This window comes from Rana temporaria, chromosome 12 (assembly GCF_905171775.1).
Source record: "Rana temporaria chromosome 12, aRanTem1.1, whole genome shotgun sequence".
NCBI lineage: Eukaryota > Metazoa > Chordata > Amphibia > Anura > Ranidae > Rana > Rana temporaria.
In genome coordinates, this window is record NC_053500.1 from 28,014,611 (window position 1) to 28,034,273 (window position 19,663).

General features: G+C 44.8%; 1 protein-coding gene across 2 annotated transcripts; it reads right to left on the bottom strand.

Moving 5' to 3' along the window:
• Positions 1–343: 343 nt before the first annotated feature.
• Positions 344–18,317, bottom strand: PSMC5 (proteasome 26S subunit, ATPase 5). 2 transcript variants are annotated; one of them, XM_040331353.1, is made up of 12 exons: positions 18,196–18,317; positions 14,166–14,237; positions 13,958–14,027; positions 9,272–9,369; positions 9,128–9,184; positions 8,816–9,046; positions 8,601–8,727; positions 8,198–8,388; positions 6,883–6,981; positions 3,763–3,873; positions 2,890–2,976; positions 344–1,642 (listed from the first exon to the last, which is right to left on the bottom strand). In XM_040331353.1, exons 1-12 carry the CDS (start codon positions 18,247–18,249, stop codon positions 1,589–1,591), a joined length of 1,251 nt encoding a protein of 416 aa, XP_040187287.1. In that variant the 5' UTR covers positions 18,250–18,317; the 3' UTR covers positions 344–1,588. The 2 variants fall into 2 exon arrangements, with proteins under 2 accessions (XP_040187287.1, XP_040187288.1); XM_040331354.1 differs by having other exon boundaries at positions 18,202–18,316.
• Positions 18,318–19,663: the final 1,346 nt, after the last annotated feature.

Genomic DNA, 19,663 nt, shown 5'->3' on the forward strand with positions numbered 1-19,663 from the left:
CCCTGTGGAATCTGACCCCATCACTGTCAAACAAGGACCAATACATTAAATATGTGGGAGAGATCTTGCCTGTAAAATGTGTCTTTATAACAAACATTCAAAACACGGCTCCTCAGGAAATGTGCCGAATGGTAGCAGGCATTTAATGTGTTTTCCTACCAGCCTTTTGTTGGCCGTTACCACATACAATTTTGTCAGTTTTTCTTCCCAATAAAAATGTAGGCTAGGTAAGTCAAGGCCTCTTCGGCAGCCACAGAGAACAAGCAACATTACGTAGACGTAGGACACAAAACAGCTGCAGGCAAATGTCTAGAAGCAGCAGGTACAACGAATAATCACAATATATTTGTATATCTATGACTTTAATAAATTGTGTAGTTTACATAGCTGTGGGAGTGGGGACCAAATGTGTCTAATAAAGATTTGTCTGCAAAAACTGTTGAATGTTTTAACAAATAAAAGCTTTTGTCTTTTTTACTTGTTCTGTTCTTTATTGAAAACAGATCACAGAATGTTGTCAATGTTACAAAAAGAAATGCCATTTTTAGTTTAACGATTACTGAAAAGAACAATACTGAAACCCATTCCCGCTTACATACTTCCTTACCATCTACACTACAGTGATCATATGGACACCTATCTTAAAGTAAACCTTTCATATTGGGGGGGGGGCTGCCATTGTTAACCTTTTCTGAAAATGGAAGTTTTTATCCTGCAATGCCGACCCCTCTGGCTACAAAACATTTGGGCCGATTTACTAAAAGGAAGCGAGAATCTTCAAAACAATAAATTGTGCGATTCTTCACTTCAATTACCCAATCAATCACGTGCAGATGAAAACAAGTAAACGCGATTTGCTATTTATGTGACGGCACAACTGAAGTGAATATTCAGACAACAGATTACGTGAAGATTCTCAAAATCAGGTCGCCAAGAGTCATTTCCCCGGAACAAACATGCAGATCACAAAATCAGAGTCCTTATCTGAATACTTGTTCCAAGTCAACAATGGCAGCCTGCAGATTTCTCACAATTGGTTTCCTAAATGAGATTACTGGGGGTACAAAAGGGAGCAGCAGAGACTGAAAATGATGGACTTTTCCAATCAAGTATATCAATGCTTAAAAACTTATCACCGATATGAGATTCCTTTTAAAGGTAGGTAAAAGGAAACTTGTGAAAAACCTAAATAAGCATAAAACCAGGGGTAGGCAACCTCGGCCCTCCAGCTGTGGTGAAACTACAAATCCCATCATGCCTCTGCCTCTAGGAGTCATATCTGCAATCGTCAGGGTCTTGCAATGTCTCATGGGACTTTGTAGTTTCAAAACAGCTGGAGGCCCGAGTTTGCCTACCCCTGGCATAAACCATCAGCTCCCCCTCCCTTACAATGTGCCATCAGCAACAGATAGAATTCAAAGTTTCCCATGGGTTTGCTTTAAAATAACTCCCCCTGGCTGCTTGAAAGTTTCAGAATGGTGGCAGGAGTCTTCAAGTGATGTTTCACCCAGGCTGCACTATCATAATGCAGCATTTGTACAGACACAAAAACGAACTGCTGACACCTTCCAAGAATTTGCCGATCATATTATTTCCAGAGTTTCTTTATAGACATATTCTTTTCACTGTCTTTCTGCATCACCTGAAAGAGAATAAAAAAAAAACACTTAAGTTATAGGTACCAAAACCATGTAAAAAGGGTCATCTTGTTCAAATATTTTATTGGTACAGTAAAAAAAAAAAAAAGGACGTGTAACATACGGACATGCGGGCCGATTTACTAAAACTGTAGAGTGCAAAATCTGACGCAGCTGTGCATGGTAGCCAATCGGCTCCTAACTCCAGCTTGTTCAATTATGCTTTAACAATAAAACCTGAAAGCCGATTGCAGTTCTGCATAGAAACCAATTGGCTTTCAGATTTTATTGTCAAAGCATAATTGAACAAGCTGGAGTTAGGAGCCGATTGGCTACCATGCACAGCTGCACCAGATTTTGCACGCTACAGTTTTAGTAAATCAACCCCAATGAGAAAGGGCCCTTTCACACGGGCGGATTGGTAATGAATCGCTCCGTGTGTCCGCAAAAGCTCAGCGGGGATCCTCTGTAAAATCCCTGCTGAGCTGGCAGGTGACAGGGCGGTCCCCGCACACTGTGCAGGGACTGCCATGTCTTTCCTCCACTCTCCCCTATGGGGGATCGGATGAACACGCACCGTATGTCCGTCTTCATCCGATCCGGCAGAAAAATTATTTTCTTGCGTCTGAAAAAACAGATCTTTGCGGAGGCGGACGATTACGGATGTCAGCGGATGGTCATCCACTGACACCTGCAATCACATAGGGACCCATGTATGTCCCGTTTTCATCCGACACAGATGGATGAAAATGCGGACATACGGCACATGTGAAAGGGCCCAAAGGGTGTAAAACAGTGTTCACACTATTGCAGCAATTTAGTAGGGACTCGGTCTATAACAATGTAGCAGGCCCTACTACGCTGTAATGGGTCCCTACAAAATTTTAGGGCAAGCATCAAAAACAATGACGTTAAACAATTAGACTGTAGTATAGCACTTTATAGGGGAGTATGGCAAACCCCAAATGTCCAGCTAGGTCCTGTAGGGAAGGGGGGAAAAAAAGGAACAGCTGAAGTCGCTCCCTTACAGATTGGGGATAAATATTACTTCTGTGGAATGGTCATAATTTGTACTGGGTGCACCAGGGTGACCTTCCATATTGTTTATACAATGAAAAGCGCATACCACTAATGGACAACAGAGTGAGAAGGCAACAATTTTAATTAATCAAAGCTTTGCACTTAAAAACTTGGAAGGATTGAACACTAGGCAAAATAATAAACACATTTCCAAATACAACAGGAGTCTTACCTTTGCTACCGCCATTTCAAAGTCTTCTTGTGTGACGTGTACTCTCCTCTCCCGTAGTGCATACATCCCGGCCTCCGTACACACACCCTGCAATCACAATAGTGTGTTACACAACTTGCATCATAAGGGCCCACATTTTGTAAGGCGAGTTAAGCACGATTAAGCTACGATCTGGCAGACAAATCCTTTTATTATGCAAAATGGCATTTTACCGATTTACTGAAATGGGTTATGACCAGAGGGACCGCCCCCTGGATGGATACTAAACAGAATCTGTTCTAACAACCGATGTCACAAGTCCTTTAGCCAACAGCGACATCAGAGCAGCTAGGCCAGGGAGTCTGTTTTTTTTTTCCTTCTTTACATAATTTATATTTAGTGGCTTTAGCAATTTGCTAGATAGCCTTCTATATAAATGACTGTTGATGTAGCAGTTCTGCTCCAATATCTACATATAAGGGTTCTGCCATTCTTGCTGAGGTTCCTTGTATTCACTAAGAATCTGGCCTGTTAATAATTACAGGAGATCACAGTCATTTTTTGTACAACTCCCAGCAATACTTGGACTGGAATGAAAAGCTTTCAATTCCCACTAGCATTTGAGATTCAGGGATTCTCAGAATGTGGTTTTGGGAATGGGTGTTGAACACAGAATGGTCCAGGGGGGGAGACATAATTGCACAACAACATCTGGTTCCCAGTGCTCAGGCCCCATGCTGGGACTCTAGGCAGCATCTAGTGCTACAAAAATCCATCTGCTCCCTATTAATCTATTGTTTACAAGGAGCTGGGTTCTGGCCCAAAAACACGTCACCGAGTTTTTCTTACACACAGTACATTGCAAGTCTTTCCACTTATTAATGGCACTCTTACCTTCACCTCAGCCCCGGATGCGCCAGGCATCAATTCAGCAATCTTGCGCAGGTTGATACCGCGAGTCAGATTCATTTTGCGGGAATGGATTTTGAGGATGTCCAAACGTGCCTGCGTGAAGAACAGATCATTGTAGAGCAGTCATGGCCAATACACAGAGTGAGAAGGTAACAATTTTAATTAACCAAAGCTTCGCACTTAAAAACTTGAAAGAATTGAACACTAGGCAAAATTTCGGCAAACCATTCATGTAAATCAGAAATTCTGATGGTTAGTGTGGAACAATACTGCATAAAAGTCCCAAGTACATAATTAGGATTATCCTTATTTCAAAAATAGAGTCTTTCCCCAACTTGTCGATTCCAAACAGACTGCCTACAGAGACAAGCTCTGAAATCACAGCCAGGCTTACATAGGAGGGGGTCAGTCTTCTGCAGAGAAGAACTCCTTCTCTATAAAGGGATCTTGTGCCTAGAACTGGTTCAATCTGTGGGGCTGCTTTTAGCTTAGAATAAAATAAGAGCAACAATGAGGCTAAACTGAATGGAAAGTCTTAAAGGAACACTAAAGGCAAACTTTTTTATTTAATTTTTTTAAATAACAAACATGTTATACTTACCTCCACTGTGCAGCTCGTTTTGCACAGCGTGTCCCCTAACCCTGTCTTCGGGAGTCCCTCGACGGCTGTCTCGGCTCCTCCTCGCAAAAGCTTTCCACCTTGATGCGAGCTCCTGTGATACAGCGGGCGGGCATAGCCGCCGACTGTATCACTCGGCCCCGCCCCCCCCGGCGCGCCGCATCATCCGCTGTGATTGACAGCAGCGCCAGCCAATGGCTGCGCTGCTATCAATCCGTCCAAACTAGCCAATCAACGGCCAGGCTGGGAACCGAAGAGGATCACGTGGACACAAGACATTTTCCTTGGGTACATCAGCAGCACCATTGCTGCACATTACTAGCAGACATAACGCTACGGGTTTCCAATAATGCGACTGTAGAGCGGTTGATTATTTGGCGCTACCTGAACTTCAGTTCCCAAAGAGCAGAGACGATATTTTAAATTCTGTTCATGGGACACTTTGCCAAGTTCCCTTCACCACTTCCTTAAACATTGTCAATATCATGCAGATTGATTTTTGACAGCCCTTATTAAAATTACCCTAGATTGGCATTAGGTGAACCGTTACACATTTTGTCTGTCAAAATGCAAATCTAGACTGGAGTGTCAAATCCCAAATCTGAAGGCTAGGCCTCCTCAAGTTAAGGAACTATTATAGAGCAGAAGTGTTGACCAGAATTCTTAGCTGCATGCATCATGTTACTCAAAAAGTACGGGAGACGTCGGAGGAAATGTTGGCGGGTCTTAATTTTACTCCTCAAGGCCTTTCGGACAGCACCTTTTTTTTCTCACTATCCAAACTCTAGGACTCCTTTAATGAGCAGGAAGCCTCTTGCCCACCATCTTCACACCTCCTCTTACTAGATCGCCTCCTTTGGTTCCCCCCAGGTGAATCTGTCTTTTTTCAGGACATAAGCAACTGATGGTGAAACCCTTTGCCACAAAATCCTGCAGGGTAGTAAATTACGCCCACTGGAGAAAGTCAGAGGTGTATAGAATGTTCCCTATGGTGCCTGGAGGTACCAGCAATTACAACACTTCATTACTACTCACTTGAGGTGCATCAGAGTGGCGGATTCTCTCACCACCTTTGAGCCCCTATGGCTTAAGTTGTCTATTGATAGATGATTGCTATCCACTACTTATAAACCAACATAGCACCCTCACGGGTCTTAGATTTGCTAAAGCAGGGGTAAGCAACCTGGTGTCCTCCAGCTGTTGTGGAACTACATTTTCCATGAGACATTGCAAAGCTGGGAGTTACAATTACTCCCAGAGGCATGATGGGACATGTAGTTCTGCAACAGCTGGAGGGTCCCAGGTTGCCTACCCCTGCGCTAGAGTGTAATTTTACAGATTTTTCAGAAATGCTAGGACTGGCGCATGCCTCCTCTATTTGTACCGAAATACAAGAGTGATTATAAACTCTTGACAAAAGGTTATATAGGGTCCCGAAGCTGTTAGCTCTAGTGTGTCCGGCAGTCTCAGATAGATGGTGAAATTTTGCTCAGTAGGGGTCTCATGTCCACATGTGGTGGGAGTGTCCCAAGATAAGGCCACACTGGGCTGAAATTAGGAAATTGATTTCATATATCGCTACTGTACAAATACAATGATGGCTCTGTAAAATGTCTCCTTCACGTTACCACTCCACTGGGGCATATAAAGGGTATCATTCCTTATTTACTAAACGCCACCAAGGGATTAAGTCCGATCCTTTGGAAAAGGACAAAGATGCCCTCCATAGAGCATTGGAAACAGGTCAATGACATCATGAAGGCAGAGGAATGTGTACATACCTGTCAGGACAGATTTAACATGTTTTACGAAAAGTGGGCAACCTTTACAACTACCAAAGAGAACCAGCCATAAACAATTGTATGCACTGCTGTAGGTAGGAATCTGTAAGGCTGTCATTATCTATAGTTTTAGTAATATTTCAATCGCATGCTTATTGGACCCCGATTTCTCAGTTTCTCTTCATTGGCTGCTTCTGGATTACCCATTTTGCTCATTCCCATTTTTATTGTTCCTTCCATTATTTTTGTCACAGTGTTTAGTTTTGTAGGGTAGACAGGAGATAATTACTCATTCGCTGCACTACTCCATTTTAATTTTGGATCTTGTACGTGATAGGTATACTACAAGCGACTGCTACTGTATGTTCTGTGCACTTTTAGCTCTCAGGCCTTGTCTTATCATACAGTAGACGTGTATACCCTCCTACACTAGACTAAACCCCCTTGTAAACACTTGACTATAGTCGTCTGTACCCCCTTGGAACTGTTTTTCTTTACATTTGTATATCAGTTATTTAGAATTCCTAAAAAGATGAATTATATTTAAAAAAAAAACAGGTCTGATGTGAGAAAATCTTTCAGAAAATGAATAAAAAAAAAACAAAAGAAAGAAAATGCTAAATAAACTAAAACCCGCAAGTCAAGTAGATGAAAATAAGGGATTAAACGAAGACATGAGCAAGTCTTTATCTAACCAATTACCTCCTCATTAGGAGGGGGGAACTCAATTTTTCTGTCAATACGACCAGGACGCAGGAGAGCAGAGTCCAAAATGTCAATTCTGTTTGTTGCCATGATGACCTAAGAAACAAATAACAGCGATTAAAATAATGACACAGGCAAAACAAATGTAAAATATGCATTTGCACTTCCGTTAAGCCTCCGTTATATACTCGCAGCCGACTACCTTACCAATCTAACATTTTTACACCAGGTTCACACTGGGCTGCAGGAGTGAAGCCGTGCGAGTTCAGCTGAATTCACTCCCGCCTGTCAGTCCCGATTTCAGAGACATCTGTGCAGGTTTGCAAATTTGTAAATCGCAGGCTGAAATCGCAAAAAAGTTGTTTTGAACTCTGTGCAGCGCCGATTAGGATGGTGCCATTGCTGCCGATTTGACATGTCAAATCGCATCAGTGTGAACCAGGTTTGACTGCGTTCTTTTATAGAGTAACACCGGTGGCTCCAATTTCCAATGCCTCTACCTAAAGTAGGCACCTGTTTATGCTGAAAGACTGAAGCCTGCCCACAAGATCAAACATGTGACAAAAAGAATAACCGTACTTTCAGATTGTTTCAAAATACCAGATTTTACCTGTAGGTAGCGCTCCATGCAAACCAAACACAGAACCCAGTTAAAACAAAATTGAAACTGTAAATGCATATACTTAAAGCGGGGGTTCACCCTAAAAAAAATTCTAACATTACATTGAGCTGACTTCTGACACTATGCCGATCTTTTTTTTTTGTTGCCGTACATACCGTTTTATTGCTATTCCCCCCACCCGGCTTCCAGGTAGTGAATCCCGCGGGAGTGGGCGTTCCTATTCACAGGCTAAGTGATTGACGTGATGACAAAGGCTTCCCACCGGCGCATCACGAGTTGCCGAAAGAAGCCGGACTGCGAGACGGCTCTATACGGCGCCTGCGCACCAATGTGTGGCTTCTTTCGGCAACTTGTGACGCGCCGTATGGAAGCTTTTATCAATCACTTAGCCTGTGAATAGGAGCGCCCACTCCCGCGGGATTCACTACCCGGAAGCTGGGGGGGGGGGGATAGAGATAAAACGGTATGTACGGCAAAAAAAAAAAAAAAAAAAGATCAGCATACTGTCAGTGTCAGAAGTCAGCTCAATGTAATGTTGGAATTTTTTTTTTAGGGTGAACCCCCGCAGGAAAATTAGAATATGTGGGGCCAAGAAGGGGTGCATCGATTTAAACATGAGTAAGCAAATCACATTCACTTTAAGGACAATTATTAAGACTCATTGTTATCTCTGTGCTTTATCCAATCTACCTTGATGTTCTTGGTTGCCTCAAAGCCATCCAACTGATTCAGCAGCTCAAGCATTGTACGCTGGACCTCACTATCACCACCAGACCCTCCTTCTAACCGCGAAGATCCAATAGAATCAATCTCATCCATGAAGATAATTGAGGGAGCATGTTCACGAGCCATTACGAAGAGTTCACGCACCATGCGGGCTCCTGCAGATGTACAATATTGGTTAGTATACAGGCATACACACTAACCCGATAGGTCAATAGAAACATAGTAACATAGTAGAGTGACAGCAGAAAAAAATAAAATAAAAAAAAAATAAATAAAAAAAGGAAGAAGAACATGCGATACATCATTTGGTAAAAGCACTGACAAATCCCCTTTAAAAATATGACAGTGATTGAATATGTTCTTTTACCTTCTCCAATGAACTTCTGTACAAGTTCAGATCCTGACACACGAATAAATGTGCAGTCTGTATGATGAGCAACTGCACGGGCCAGCAGAGTCTTCCCTGTACCAGGTGGCCCATAAAGCAGCACTCCCTACAAGAACAAAGTGTAAAGAGTTAAAAAGCGACAACAAACGGGGGCAGCAAAAATGAATGTCATCGTTTTAGGGTAAAGAACAAACCTTAGGCTGGGCAATCCCCAGGGCCTCAAACAGCTCTGGATGTTTAACAGGCAGCTCAATTACTTCCTTGATTTCTTTGATTTGCTTATCTAAGCCACCAATCATTTCATAGGTGGAGTCGGGAACTTTCTCAACCATCATCAGTGACACCAATGGGTCCACCTTGTTGGGCAAAATCTTATGAAGGGTGTAACTGTCATTCCTCAGAGCTACTCGGCAATTTGGTGTTACCTATGGAGGGAGCCTGGGGTCAATAATATAGTAAAATATGATGTTACCATACCATCTTTTTGATCCATCTAATATACTCACATCATTGATGTCAATATTCTTATCAATATCCACCACAAACTTCCCTTCTGGGTGGACCTAGAGGAAGACAGTACAGGCAGATTTATGGATAGTTTACATAACAAAAAAGGACCAAAATGAGGCTGGGAAGATTAGACTGCTTACCTTGACCAGAACCTTCTTTTTATCCATTGCCCTGACCACCTCGCCCACATAGGAGCCTTGTTCCTGAAGCAACTGCAGTTCTTCACGCAGAAGACGTACTAAAAAGAGAGAGTGCATAAAAGTAGTTTAAAAAAACTTGGGTCTTCGATATTAGGAAGTCCAACATGTTTTTGAGGTAGCCCCTCATACCTAAAACAGGAGTGTGCAAATTTCTGTGCAATTTTATACCAGCCAGAAAAATCTTCCACCAAGACAACATTTTTAGAGTTGTAGTTTGGTTCTGAGGACCAATAGCTCCTAAAATCCATCAGCTTTGCCTCAGTGGAAAAGGGAATAACCGCTCCAGGTGGAAACCAAGATGAATATCCCCCGTTGCAGACAACTCAGGTGCAGACAATGCACTTGGCAAAGCAGGAACAAAAATTGTTTCTGGACAGCCGCACTCTGAACAAGTTGTAGCCTTTATTAAAAAAAAAAAAAGGACAGCACTACAAGTCACAGCAATATAAAATAAAACCTGACTGCTGACGCGTTTCGAACTGAATCCATTGGTTAGTCATAGCTATGACTAAGCACTAGTTTCAGTGCGAAACGTGTCAGCAGTCAGGTTTTATTTTATATTGCTGTGACTTGTAGTGCTGTCCTTTTTTTTTTTAATAAAGGCTACAACTTGTTCAGAGTGCGGCTGTCCAGAAACAATTTTTGTTCCTACTTAGCTTTGCCTCAGGTCACGTTAAACTGGTTCTAAAGCTAAAAAGGATTTTTACCTTAATGAATGCAGTAGGGTAAAAAAAAAAAAAAAAAAAAAAAAAAAGGGTAGTTTTCCTGCTGGAACGTGAACCCCCCCCCCCCCCCCCCGTCTCAAGTCTTTTCCAGACTGACAGGTTTTATTCCAAGATTGCCCTGTATTTGGCTCCATCCATCTTTCCATCAACTCTGACCAGCTTCCCTGTTTCTACTGAAGAAAAGCCTCCCCACAACATAAGGCTGCCACCACCATGTTTCATGTTGGGGATGGTGTGCTCAGGGTGAGGTGCAGTGTTTGTTTTCCACCACACGTAGGCCCGGATTCTCGTACGAGTTACGCCGGCGTATCTCCAGATATGCGGTTGTAACTCTGAGTCCGAGCCGTCGTATCTTGGCGCCTGATTCAAAGAATCAGATATGCCAAAATTTCACTAAAGATACGACCAGCGTAAGTCTCTTACGCCGTCGTATATTAACTGCATATTTACGCTGGCCGCTAGGGGCGTGTACACCGATTTACGCCTAGAAATATGTAAATCAGCTAGATACGCCAATTCACGAACATACGCCCGGCCGTCGCATTACAGATACGCCGTTTACGTTAGGCTTTTCCCGGCGTAACCCCTGTTATATGAGGCGTACCAATGTTAAGTATGGACGTCGGGCCAGCGTCGAATTTTTCACGTTTTACGTCGTTTGCGCAAGTCGTTTGCGAATAGGGCTGGGCGTCATTTACGTTCACGTCGAAAGCATTGGCTTCTTGCGGGTTAATTTGGAGCATGGCACTGGGATACTTTCACGGACGGCGCATGCGCCGTTCGTAAAAAGCGTCATTTACGCGGGGTCACATTAAATTTACATAACACACGCCCACATTTGAATTAGGCGGGCTTACGCTGGCCAATTTACGCTATGCCGCCGCAACTTACGGAGCAAGTGCTTTGTGAATAATGCACTTGCCTGTCAAAGTTGCGGAGGCGTAGCGTAAATAGGATACGCTACGCCCAAACACAGAGTTACGAGCTCCCTACCTGAATCTGGCCCATAGTGTTTTGCTTTTAGGCCAAAAAGTTCAATTTTGCTCTCATCTGACCAGAGCACCTTCTTCCACATGTTTGCCGTGTCCCCCACATGGTTTCTCGCAAACAGGACTTCTTATGGCTTTCTTCTTGCCACTCTTCCATAAGGGCAGATTTATGGAGAGCACGACTAAGTTGTCCTGTGGACAGATTCTCCCACTTAAGTTGTAGCTCTCTGCAGCTCCTCCAAGTTAACATGGGCTTCTTCTCTGATGAATGCTCTCCCTGCCCAGCCTGTCAGTTTAGGTGGACGGCCATGTCTTGGTAGGTTTGCAGTTGTGCCATTCTCTTTCCATTTTCGGATGATGGATTGATCAAAGCTCTGTGAGATGTTCAAAGCTTGGGATATTTTTTTTTTTTTATAACCCAACCCTGCTTTAAGCTTCTCCACAACTTTATCCCTGACCCGTCTGGTGTGTTCCTTGGCCCTTATGATGCGGATTGTTCACTAAGGTTCTCCAACAAACCTTTGAGGGCTTCACAGAACAGCTGTATTTACACTGAGATTAAATTACACACAGGTGGACTCTAGTTACTAAATTAGGTGACTTCTGAAGGCAATCGGTACCACTAGATATCACTTAGGTGCATTAGAGTAAAGGGGGCTGAATACAAATGCACACCACACTTGTCAGATATTTGTAAAAAATTCTGAAAACCATTTATAATTTTCTCTCCACATTACAATTTTGTGCCACTTTGTGTTGATCTAGCACATAAAATCTCAATAAAATACATTTACATTTTTGGTTGTAACACGACAAAGTATGGACATTTTTAAGGGGTATGAATACTTTTTCAAGACACTGTAGATGCAGGTTTTATATTTTTGCAATTTTACTTTAGAGCAGCAGCAGGAGGATTTTATAAATAAAGACAAAGTGTGTCTCATTTTTTCTGCTTAGCGTCCAATTGATAAGTCTCCTCCAAGGTACGACGTCAATTTTACCTCGTCTTTTAAGGTCACAAGGGGCTGTCATTGAAAGCATTATTTCCACAGCAAAATACCAATATTTGTCCAATTTTTTTTTTTTTTTTTTAAACAGGCGTCATGTTTTTAGATGACAGTCCTGGGTGAGAGCAAAGTCACATTACTGTGTGACCAGCCAGAACACCACAACCGACTATTCAGCAAGACAGACAGATGACATTTCCTAGCCTGCCTGCAGCTGATGACATTCTCACTCCCAGGCAGACTGAGAAACCATCCCCGGGGTATAGTCACTTGACTGGAGTTCAAGGACTGCATTTTATCAATAAAAGATATCATTAATTTTTTTAATTTCATATTTCTGTAGACTTGTTAGGAATTTATACATTTATTAACCACTTAAGCCCCGGACCAATATGCTGCCTAAAGACCCAAGGGGTTTTTACAGTTCGGGACTGCGTCGCTTTAACAGACAATTGCGCGGTCGTGTGACGTGGCTCCCAAACAAAATTGGCGTCCTTTTTTCCCCACAAATAGAGCTTTCTTTTGGTGGTATTTGATCACCTCTGCGGTTTTTATTTTTTGCGCTATAAACAAAAATAGAGCGACAATTTTGAAAAAAATGCAATATTTTTACTTTTTGCTATAATAAATATCCCCCAAAAACATATATATATAAAAAAAAAAATTTCCTCAGTTTAGGCCGATACGTATTCTTCTACCTATTTTTGTTAAAAAAAAAAAAAAAAAAAAATCGCAATAATCGTTAATCGGTTGGTTTGCGCAAAATTTATAGCGTTTTTCAAAATAGGGGATAGTTTTATTGCATTTCTATTTTTTTTTTACTACTAATGGCAGCGATCAGCGATTTTTTTCGTGACTGCGACATTATGGTGGACACTTCGGACAATTTTGACACATTTTTGGGACCATTGTCATTTTCACAGCAAAAAATGCATTTAAATTGCATTGTTTATTGTGAAAATGACAGTTGCAGTTTGGGAGTTAAACACAGGGGGCGCTGTAACATTTAGGCTGCATTCACACCTGAGCGTAGGGCGTTCGGTCGTTTTTCGGGCGTTTTTTTTCGGGCGTATTCATGCTTATTTGCGCGTTTGCATACAGCGTCGTGCGACGTTTTTGTACTTCGGCGTTTCTTATTTTAGCCAATAGGAAAAATTATCATCTTTTCATCACTTGTTGCTATGTTGGTAGATTCTATTGATTAAAGCGACGAAACACCCATAGCAAACGCCCGTTGTCGCGCGATACGCTCAATACGCGCGTTTCCCATTACTTTCTATGGAAAAAAAAAAACGCTCAAACGCCGCTGTCGCGCGATTCGCGCGACAAAAAAAGGTCCGGGACTTGTTTGAGCTTCGCGCGACAGGCGTTTGGGCGTTCATGTGTGAACAGTCACCATAGGGAATAATGTTAATTCTCCCCTCTGGCGTTTGTGAGCAGTGCGCTTCAGGCGTAAAAACGCCTAGGTGTGAATGGGGCCTTAGGGTTCACTTTGTGTGTGTTTACAACTGTAGGGGGGTGTGGCTGTAGGACTGACATCATCAATCGAGTCTCCCTAATAAAAGGGATCACTCGATCGATGCGCTGCCATAGTGAAGCACGGGGAAGCCGTGTTTACATACGGCTCTCCCCGTTCTTCAGCTCCGGGGAGCGATCGCGATGGGGCGGCTATAAACGAATAGCTGTGCCGTCGTCCCGGATCGCTCCCCGAGGCTTACCGACCGCCGCATGTACCGGGGGGGGTCCCGATCGGACCCCCCACCCACGTCAAGCAGAGCACGCACATGTGCCAATCCGTGCCATTCTGCTGACGTAAATGTACATGAGGAGGTCGGCAAGTGGTTAAAAAAGCCCCCCCAAGCAGAGAGTCATAGCTGGTTAATGTGGAATAAATATTGCGTTTACCTTTAGCATTCAACTCATTTCTTTGAGCTTGAAGACGTCTTAAATTTTGACTTTTTTCATTGACAACCAACTAGAGAATAAAAAAAAACATGGTTATAAAAAAAGCTGCATCAAAAAACACCTAAAGCAGTCAAAAGCTTATCATCCAGAAAAACAAACGTTCCATAGCATCTATCGAGGACGAAGGTGTGAAACTGAAGAACCTTACCTGGAGATCCTCAATCTTAGACAAATAATACTGGCGTAAGCCAGTGCCACCGCGGGACTCGTCCATATCCATCTGTTACACACAGGAAAAGAAGGTCAGAAGAACATTGGTGCACAAATAATGCCGCAGAAATGTTGTTGGCGTGTAAAACTTCAGGAAAGCCTGAGGCTCCATATTGGCAGATCACATTGATGGATTGTTAAGCCCGACATGGGAATAAATAAGACAACTGGATATCTGCATTTGATTTATAATAACTGAGGGATACAACATTAAAGTGATTATAAAGGCTGAAGATTTTTAACGTCATGCATTCTATACCAGGAGTCATCAGTTTTTAACCACTTCAGAACCGCGCTATTGACAAAAGACGTCAACAACGCGGCTCTCAAGTGCCAAGTGGACGTCTTTTTAAAAGCATTACCCGCGTGCACCACTGGGTGGCGCGCAGCGGGTAAACACTGTACCGGCGCATCGCTGAAGAGCCGATGCGTGTACCTGGCGGCCGCGATGTCCGCCGGGTACACGCGATCGGCGGTGACACAGCAGGTGACAGCAGGGACGTGGAGCTCTGTGTGTAAACACAGAGCTCCACGTGCTGTCAGAGGAGAGGAGACCGATCTGTGTCCCTTGTACATAGGGACACAGCATCAGTCTCCTCCCCCAGTCACCCCCCTCCCCCCACACAGTTAGAACACACCCAGGGAATACATTTAACCCCTTCCTCACCCCCTAGTGTTAACCCCTTTCCTGCCAGTCACATTTATACAGTAATTAGTGCATTTTTATAGCACTGTTCGCTGTATAAATGTGAATGGTCCCAAATTTGTGTCAAAAGTGTCCGATAGGTCCGCCGCAATATCGCAGTCCCAATAAAAATCGCAGATCACCGCCATTACTAGTAAAAAAAAAAATCATAATTCTGTCCCCTATTTTGTAGGCGCTATAACTTTTGCGCAAACCAGTCGCTTATTGCGATTTTTTTTTACAAAAATACGTAGAAAAATACATATCGGCCTTAACTGAGAAAAAAAAATTGTTTAAAAAAAAAAAAAAATGGGATATTTATTATAGCAACAAGTAAAAAATATATATATATTTTTTAAATTGTCGCTCTTTTTTTGTTTATAGCGCAAAAAATAAAAACCGCAGAGGTGATCAAATACCACCAAAATAAAGCTCTATTTGTGGGGAAAAAAGGACGTCAATTTTGTTTGGGAGCCACGTCGCACGACCGCGCAAATGTTAGTTAAAGCGACGCAGTGCCGGAAACTGAAATTTCGCCTGGGCACGAAGGGGGTTTATGTGCCCAGTAAGCAAGTGGTTAATTGGACATAAAGTATAACTAAAGGCAAAACTGTATTTCCATTCTGGATGGAGTGGAGAGGGATTAGAACACCCGTCAGTTTTTTTTGCTTTCTGTGCCCCGTTAGGGAAATTCGCCCCATTTGTCCGGGTTACCATTATCTATAAAAGCCCCCAATTTTGGGTTGTCCACAGAACAGGAATAGAGTGGGAATCTTCCAATGGGGACACCAGTTCCGGTGACAACCAGAGATTCTCTCACTTTGGGTGGATTTCCTCTCACTTCCTGTTTTGGTTATGGGACAGGAAGTGAAGGGAAATCTCCCCATGGGACACAGATGGCAAAAAACAAAACAAAAAAACAGATGGGTTATGACCCTCTCTTATCCAAAACAAATGAATAAAGAGTTGCCTTTAGTTACACTTTAATATTTCAAAAGTCAAGGTTTTTAAATCTACACAATTCATTAACCACTTGCCACGTTACACCCGAATTACAACAGTGCAGTGGTCCGGTTCTGGGAGAGCTTCTGACGTCCTCCCAGAACTGCGCACCCGACGCAGTCAGATCAATGTGTCCTTTGGACACAGATCAGGATAAAGGGCCAATCACAGCGGCTCTTTACAACGTGATCAGCTGCGTCAAATCACAGTGTAATCACACTTGCCAGTTATCGGCATTCCTTTCCTCATGTTGTGAGGCACAGAGGGTAAGCGGCAAGTCTGAAACTGGACATCTACACTTATAATTAGGGCACTGATCGGCGATCAGTATCACAAGTGTCCCACAACCATCAGTGCCGGGGCCACCCAGCCAGCGTCCCCGTCATCAGTGCCGGGCCCACCGCCAGCGTCCCCGTCATCAGTGCCGGGGCCACCCAGCCAGCGTCCCCGTCATCAGTGCCGGGGCCACCCAGCCAGCGTCCCCGTCATCAGTGCCGGGGCCACCCAGCCAGCGTCCCCGTCATCAGTGCCGGGGCCACCCAGCCAGCGTCCCCGTCATCAGTGCCGGGGCCACCCAGCCAGCGTCCCCGTCATCAGTGCCGGGGCCACCCAGCCAGCGTCCCCGTCATCAGTGCCGGGGCCACCCAGCCAGCGTCCCCATCATCAGTGCCGGGCCCGCCAGCGTCCCCGTCATCAGTGCCACCCCGCCAGCGTCCCCGTCATCAGTGCCGGGGCCACCCAGCCAGCGTCCCCGTCATCAGTGCCGGGGCCACCCAGCCAGCGTCCCCGTCATCAGTGCCGGGCCCGCCAGCGTCCCCGTCATCAGTGCCACCCCGCCAGCGTCCCCGTCATCAGTGCCACCCCGCCAGCGTCCCCGTCATCAGTGCCGGGCCCCCCCGCCAGCGTCCCCGTCATCAGTGCCGGGCCCCCCCGCCAGCGTCCCCGTTATCAGTGCCGGGCCCCCCGCCAGCGTCCCAGTCATCAGTGCCGGGCCCCCCGCCAGCGTCCCAGTCTTCAGTGCCGGGCCCCCCGCCAGCGTCCCCGTCATCAGTGCCGGGCCCCCCGCCAGCGTCCCCGTCATCAGTGCCGGGCCCCCCGCCAGCGTCCCCGTCATCAGTGCCGGGCCCCCCGCCAGCGTCCCCGTCATCAGTGCCGGGCCCCCCGCCAGCGTTCCACGGTCATCAGTGCCGGGCCCCCCCCCCCCGCGTTCCACGGTCATCAGTGCCGGCCCCCCCACCAGCGTCCCACGATCAGCAGTGCCGGGCCCCCCCCCGCCAGCCTCCCACGATCAGCAGTGCCGGGCCCCCCCCCGCCAGCGTCCCACGATCAGCAGTGCCGGGCCCCCCCCCGCCAGCGTCCCACGATCAGCAGTGCCGGGCCCCCCGCCAGCGTCCCTGATCATCATACCGTGTTCGCAAACCACCTGAGCTCATTCTTAGTCCTGATGATCAGCGCACATCAGTGAAAGAGAAAAATTACCTGCTAGCAAAAAAATGTAATCTAATTTTGGTCTTTGTTTAGTAAAAAAAACTGAGGTGATTAAATACTGCCAAAAGAAAGCTCTATTTGTGTGAAAAAAATTAAAAAGATAAAAATGTCATATAGGTACAGTGTTGTATGACCGCACAACTGTCATTCAAAGTGCGAAATCACTAAAAGCTTAAAATTGTCCTGGGCAGGAAGGGGGGTAAAAGTGCCCAGTAAGCAGGGGGGTTGAATAGCTGGTGATCCTGCCATGAATGCTCCTTGCTCAGACACTTCCTGTTACAGGGTGACAACGCTCTGTCCCCCTTCTCCTGCGTTGTCACCCTGTCTTCAGACGAAGCGTACCAGTGACCATACCAACAACATACATGGATCAGTGTTGTCACCATCAGGAAACCCGCCCCGATCAATGCCATGGAGCCCTTCCCCGGAGTGTATGAGGACAGGAAGTGGCTGTAAAGAAGCTGCAGGAGATCAGCAGCACTAAGATGTAACAAAACATTAAAAACAAGAATGTGTAAAGTGTATTATAGGAAGATAAATAAGATAGGATTTCTGACGCACACTGATTGTGGGTTAGCCAGGATCGTCCACATAAACTGCACATGTTTTGGTGTGAGGGCCGCCATGACTGCTGGGATCTGTAGTCCTACAGCAACCAACTGACCCCAGGAAGCCTATGTCTGGAGTACACGGAGCCCGGGCGGGACAGACACACTACATGACCGCTATGGACAGGGAGGAATACACACAACAACACAGGGCAGCTCTAATCAGGAAAACAGCCGCATATTACCCGCACCTGCTCCACCGCTTCCCCCACCATCTTGTAATCGCCCGGCGGAGCCATTCTCTGCCTCACCGTGACTCAGGACCGGAAGCGGGAAATCGACGATTACACTTCCTGACGTATTTCCGGCCTCCCGACATTAACCATAGAGATTTCACTACAGCACACTGGAGAGTCAAGCTGACACAGCGCCCCCTTACGGACGGAGGCGGAACGAGCGAGAGCGCCCTCTGCTCTCTGCACATAGATAGGAAGTGCAGTGTCTGCCCTAGGGGGTTCCCTTCACCTTCACTCTATACAGAGCTTTTGTATGACGTGTCAGACTCCAACCCCTCTACCCTTCTTCCATTTATGGATAGCTATAAAAAATTAAGCATTTCGTTACCGGGCCTATTTTGGCACTTTTCTCCTTTATGTAAAAATCACAATTTTTTTGCTAGAAAATTAATCAGAACCCCCAAACATTATATATATTTTTTTTTTAGCAGACACCCTAGGGAATAAAATGGCGGTCATTGCAACTTTTTTTCTCCCATGGTATTTGCGCAATAATTTATCAAACGCCTTTTTTTAGGGGAAAAAAACTGTTTCATGAGTTAAAAAATAACAAAACAGTAAAGTTGGCCCAATTTTTTTGTATAATGTGAAATACGATGTTACGCCGAGTAAATAGATACCTAACATGTCACGCTTTAAAATTGCGCACACTCATGGAATGGCGCCAAACTTCGGTACTTAAAAATCTCCATAGGCGACGCTTTAATTTTTTTTTGCAGGTTACTATTTTTGAGTTACAGAGGAGGTCTAGTGCTAGAATTGTTGCACAAGCTCTAACGCACGCGATGATACCTCACATGTGGGGTTTGAACGGTGTTTACATATGTGGGCGGGACTTGCATGCGCGTTTGCTTCTGCACGCGAGCGACCGGGACAGGTGCGTTTTAAATTTTTTTTTTATTATTTTATTATTTTTTTTTTACTTAATTTTTTTATTTTTACACTTTTTTTACATTTTTGTTTTTTTGATCACTTTTATTCCTATTACAAGGAATGTAAACATCCCTTGTAATAAGAATCACTGTGACAGGTCCTCTTTATGGAGAGATGGGGGGTCAATGAGACCCCACATCTCTCCTCCAGGCTTACAAGCATGAAATCGGTGAAAAAAAAATCACAGATTACATGCCGACAGCCGCGATAGCGGCTTTGTTTACTTTACTTTGTTTACCGCGATAGCGGCTTTTTCCGGCGTATAGTTAAAGCTGCTATATGGTGGCGTACTCAATGTTAAGTATGGCCGTCGTTCCCGCGTCTAATTTAAAAAATTTTACGCCGTTTGCGTAAGTCGTCCGTGAATGGGGCTGGACGCCATTTACGTTCACGTCAAAACCAATGACGTCCTTGCGACGTCATTTAGCGCAATGCACGGCGGGAAATTTTAGGGACGGCGCATGCGCAGTTCGTTCGGCGCGGG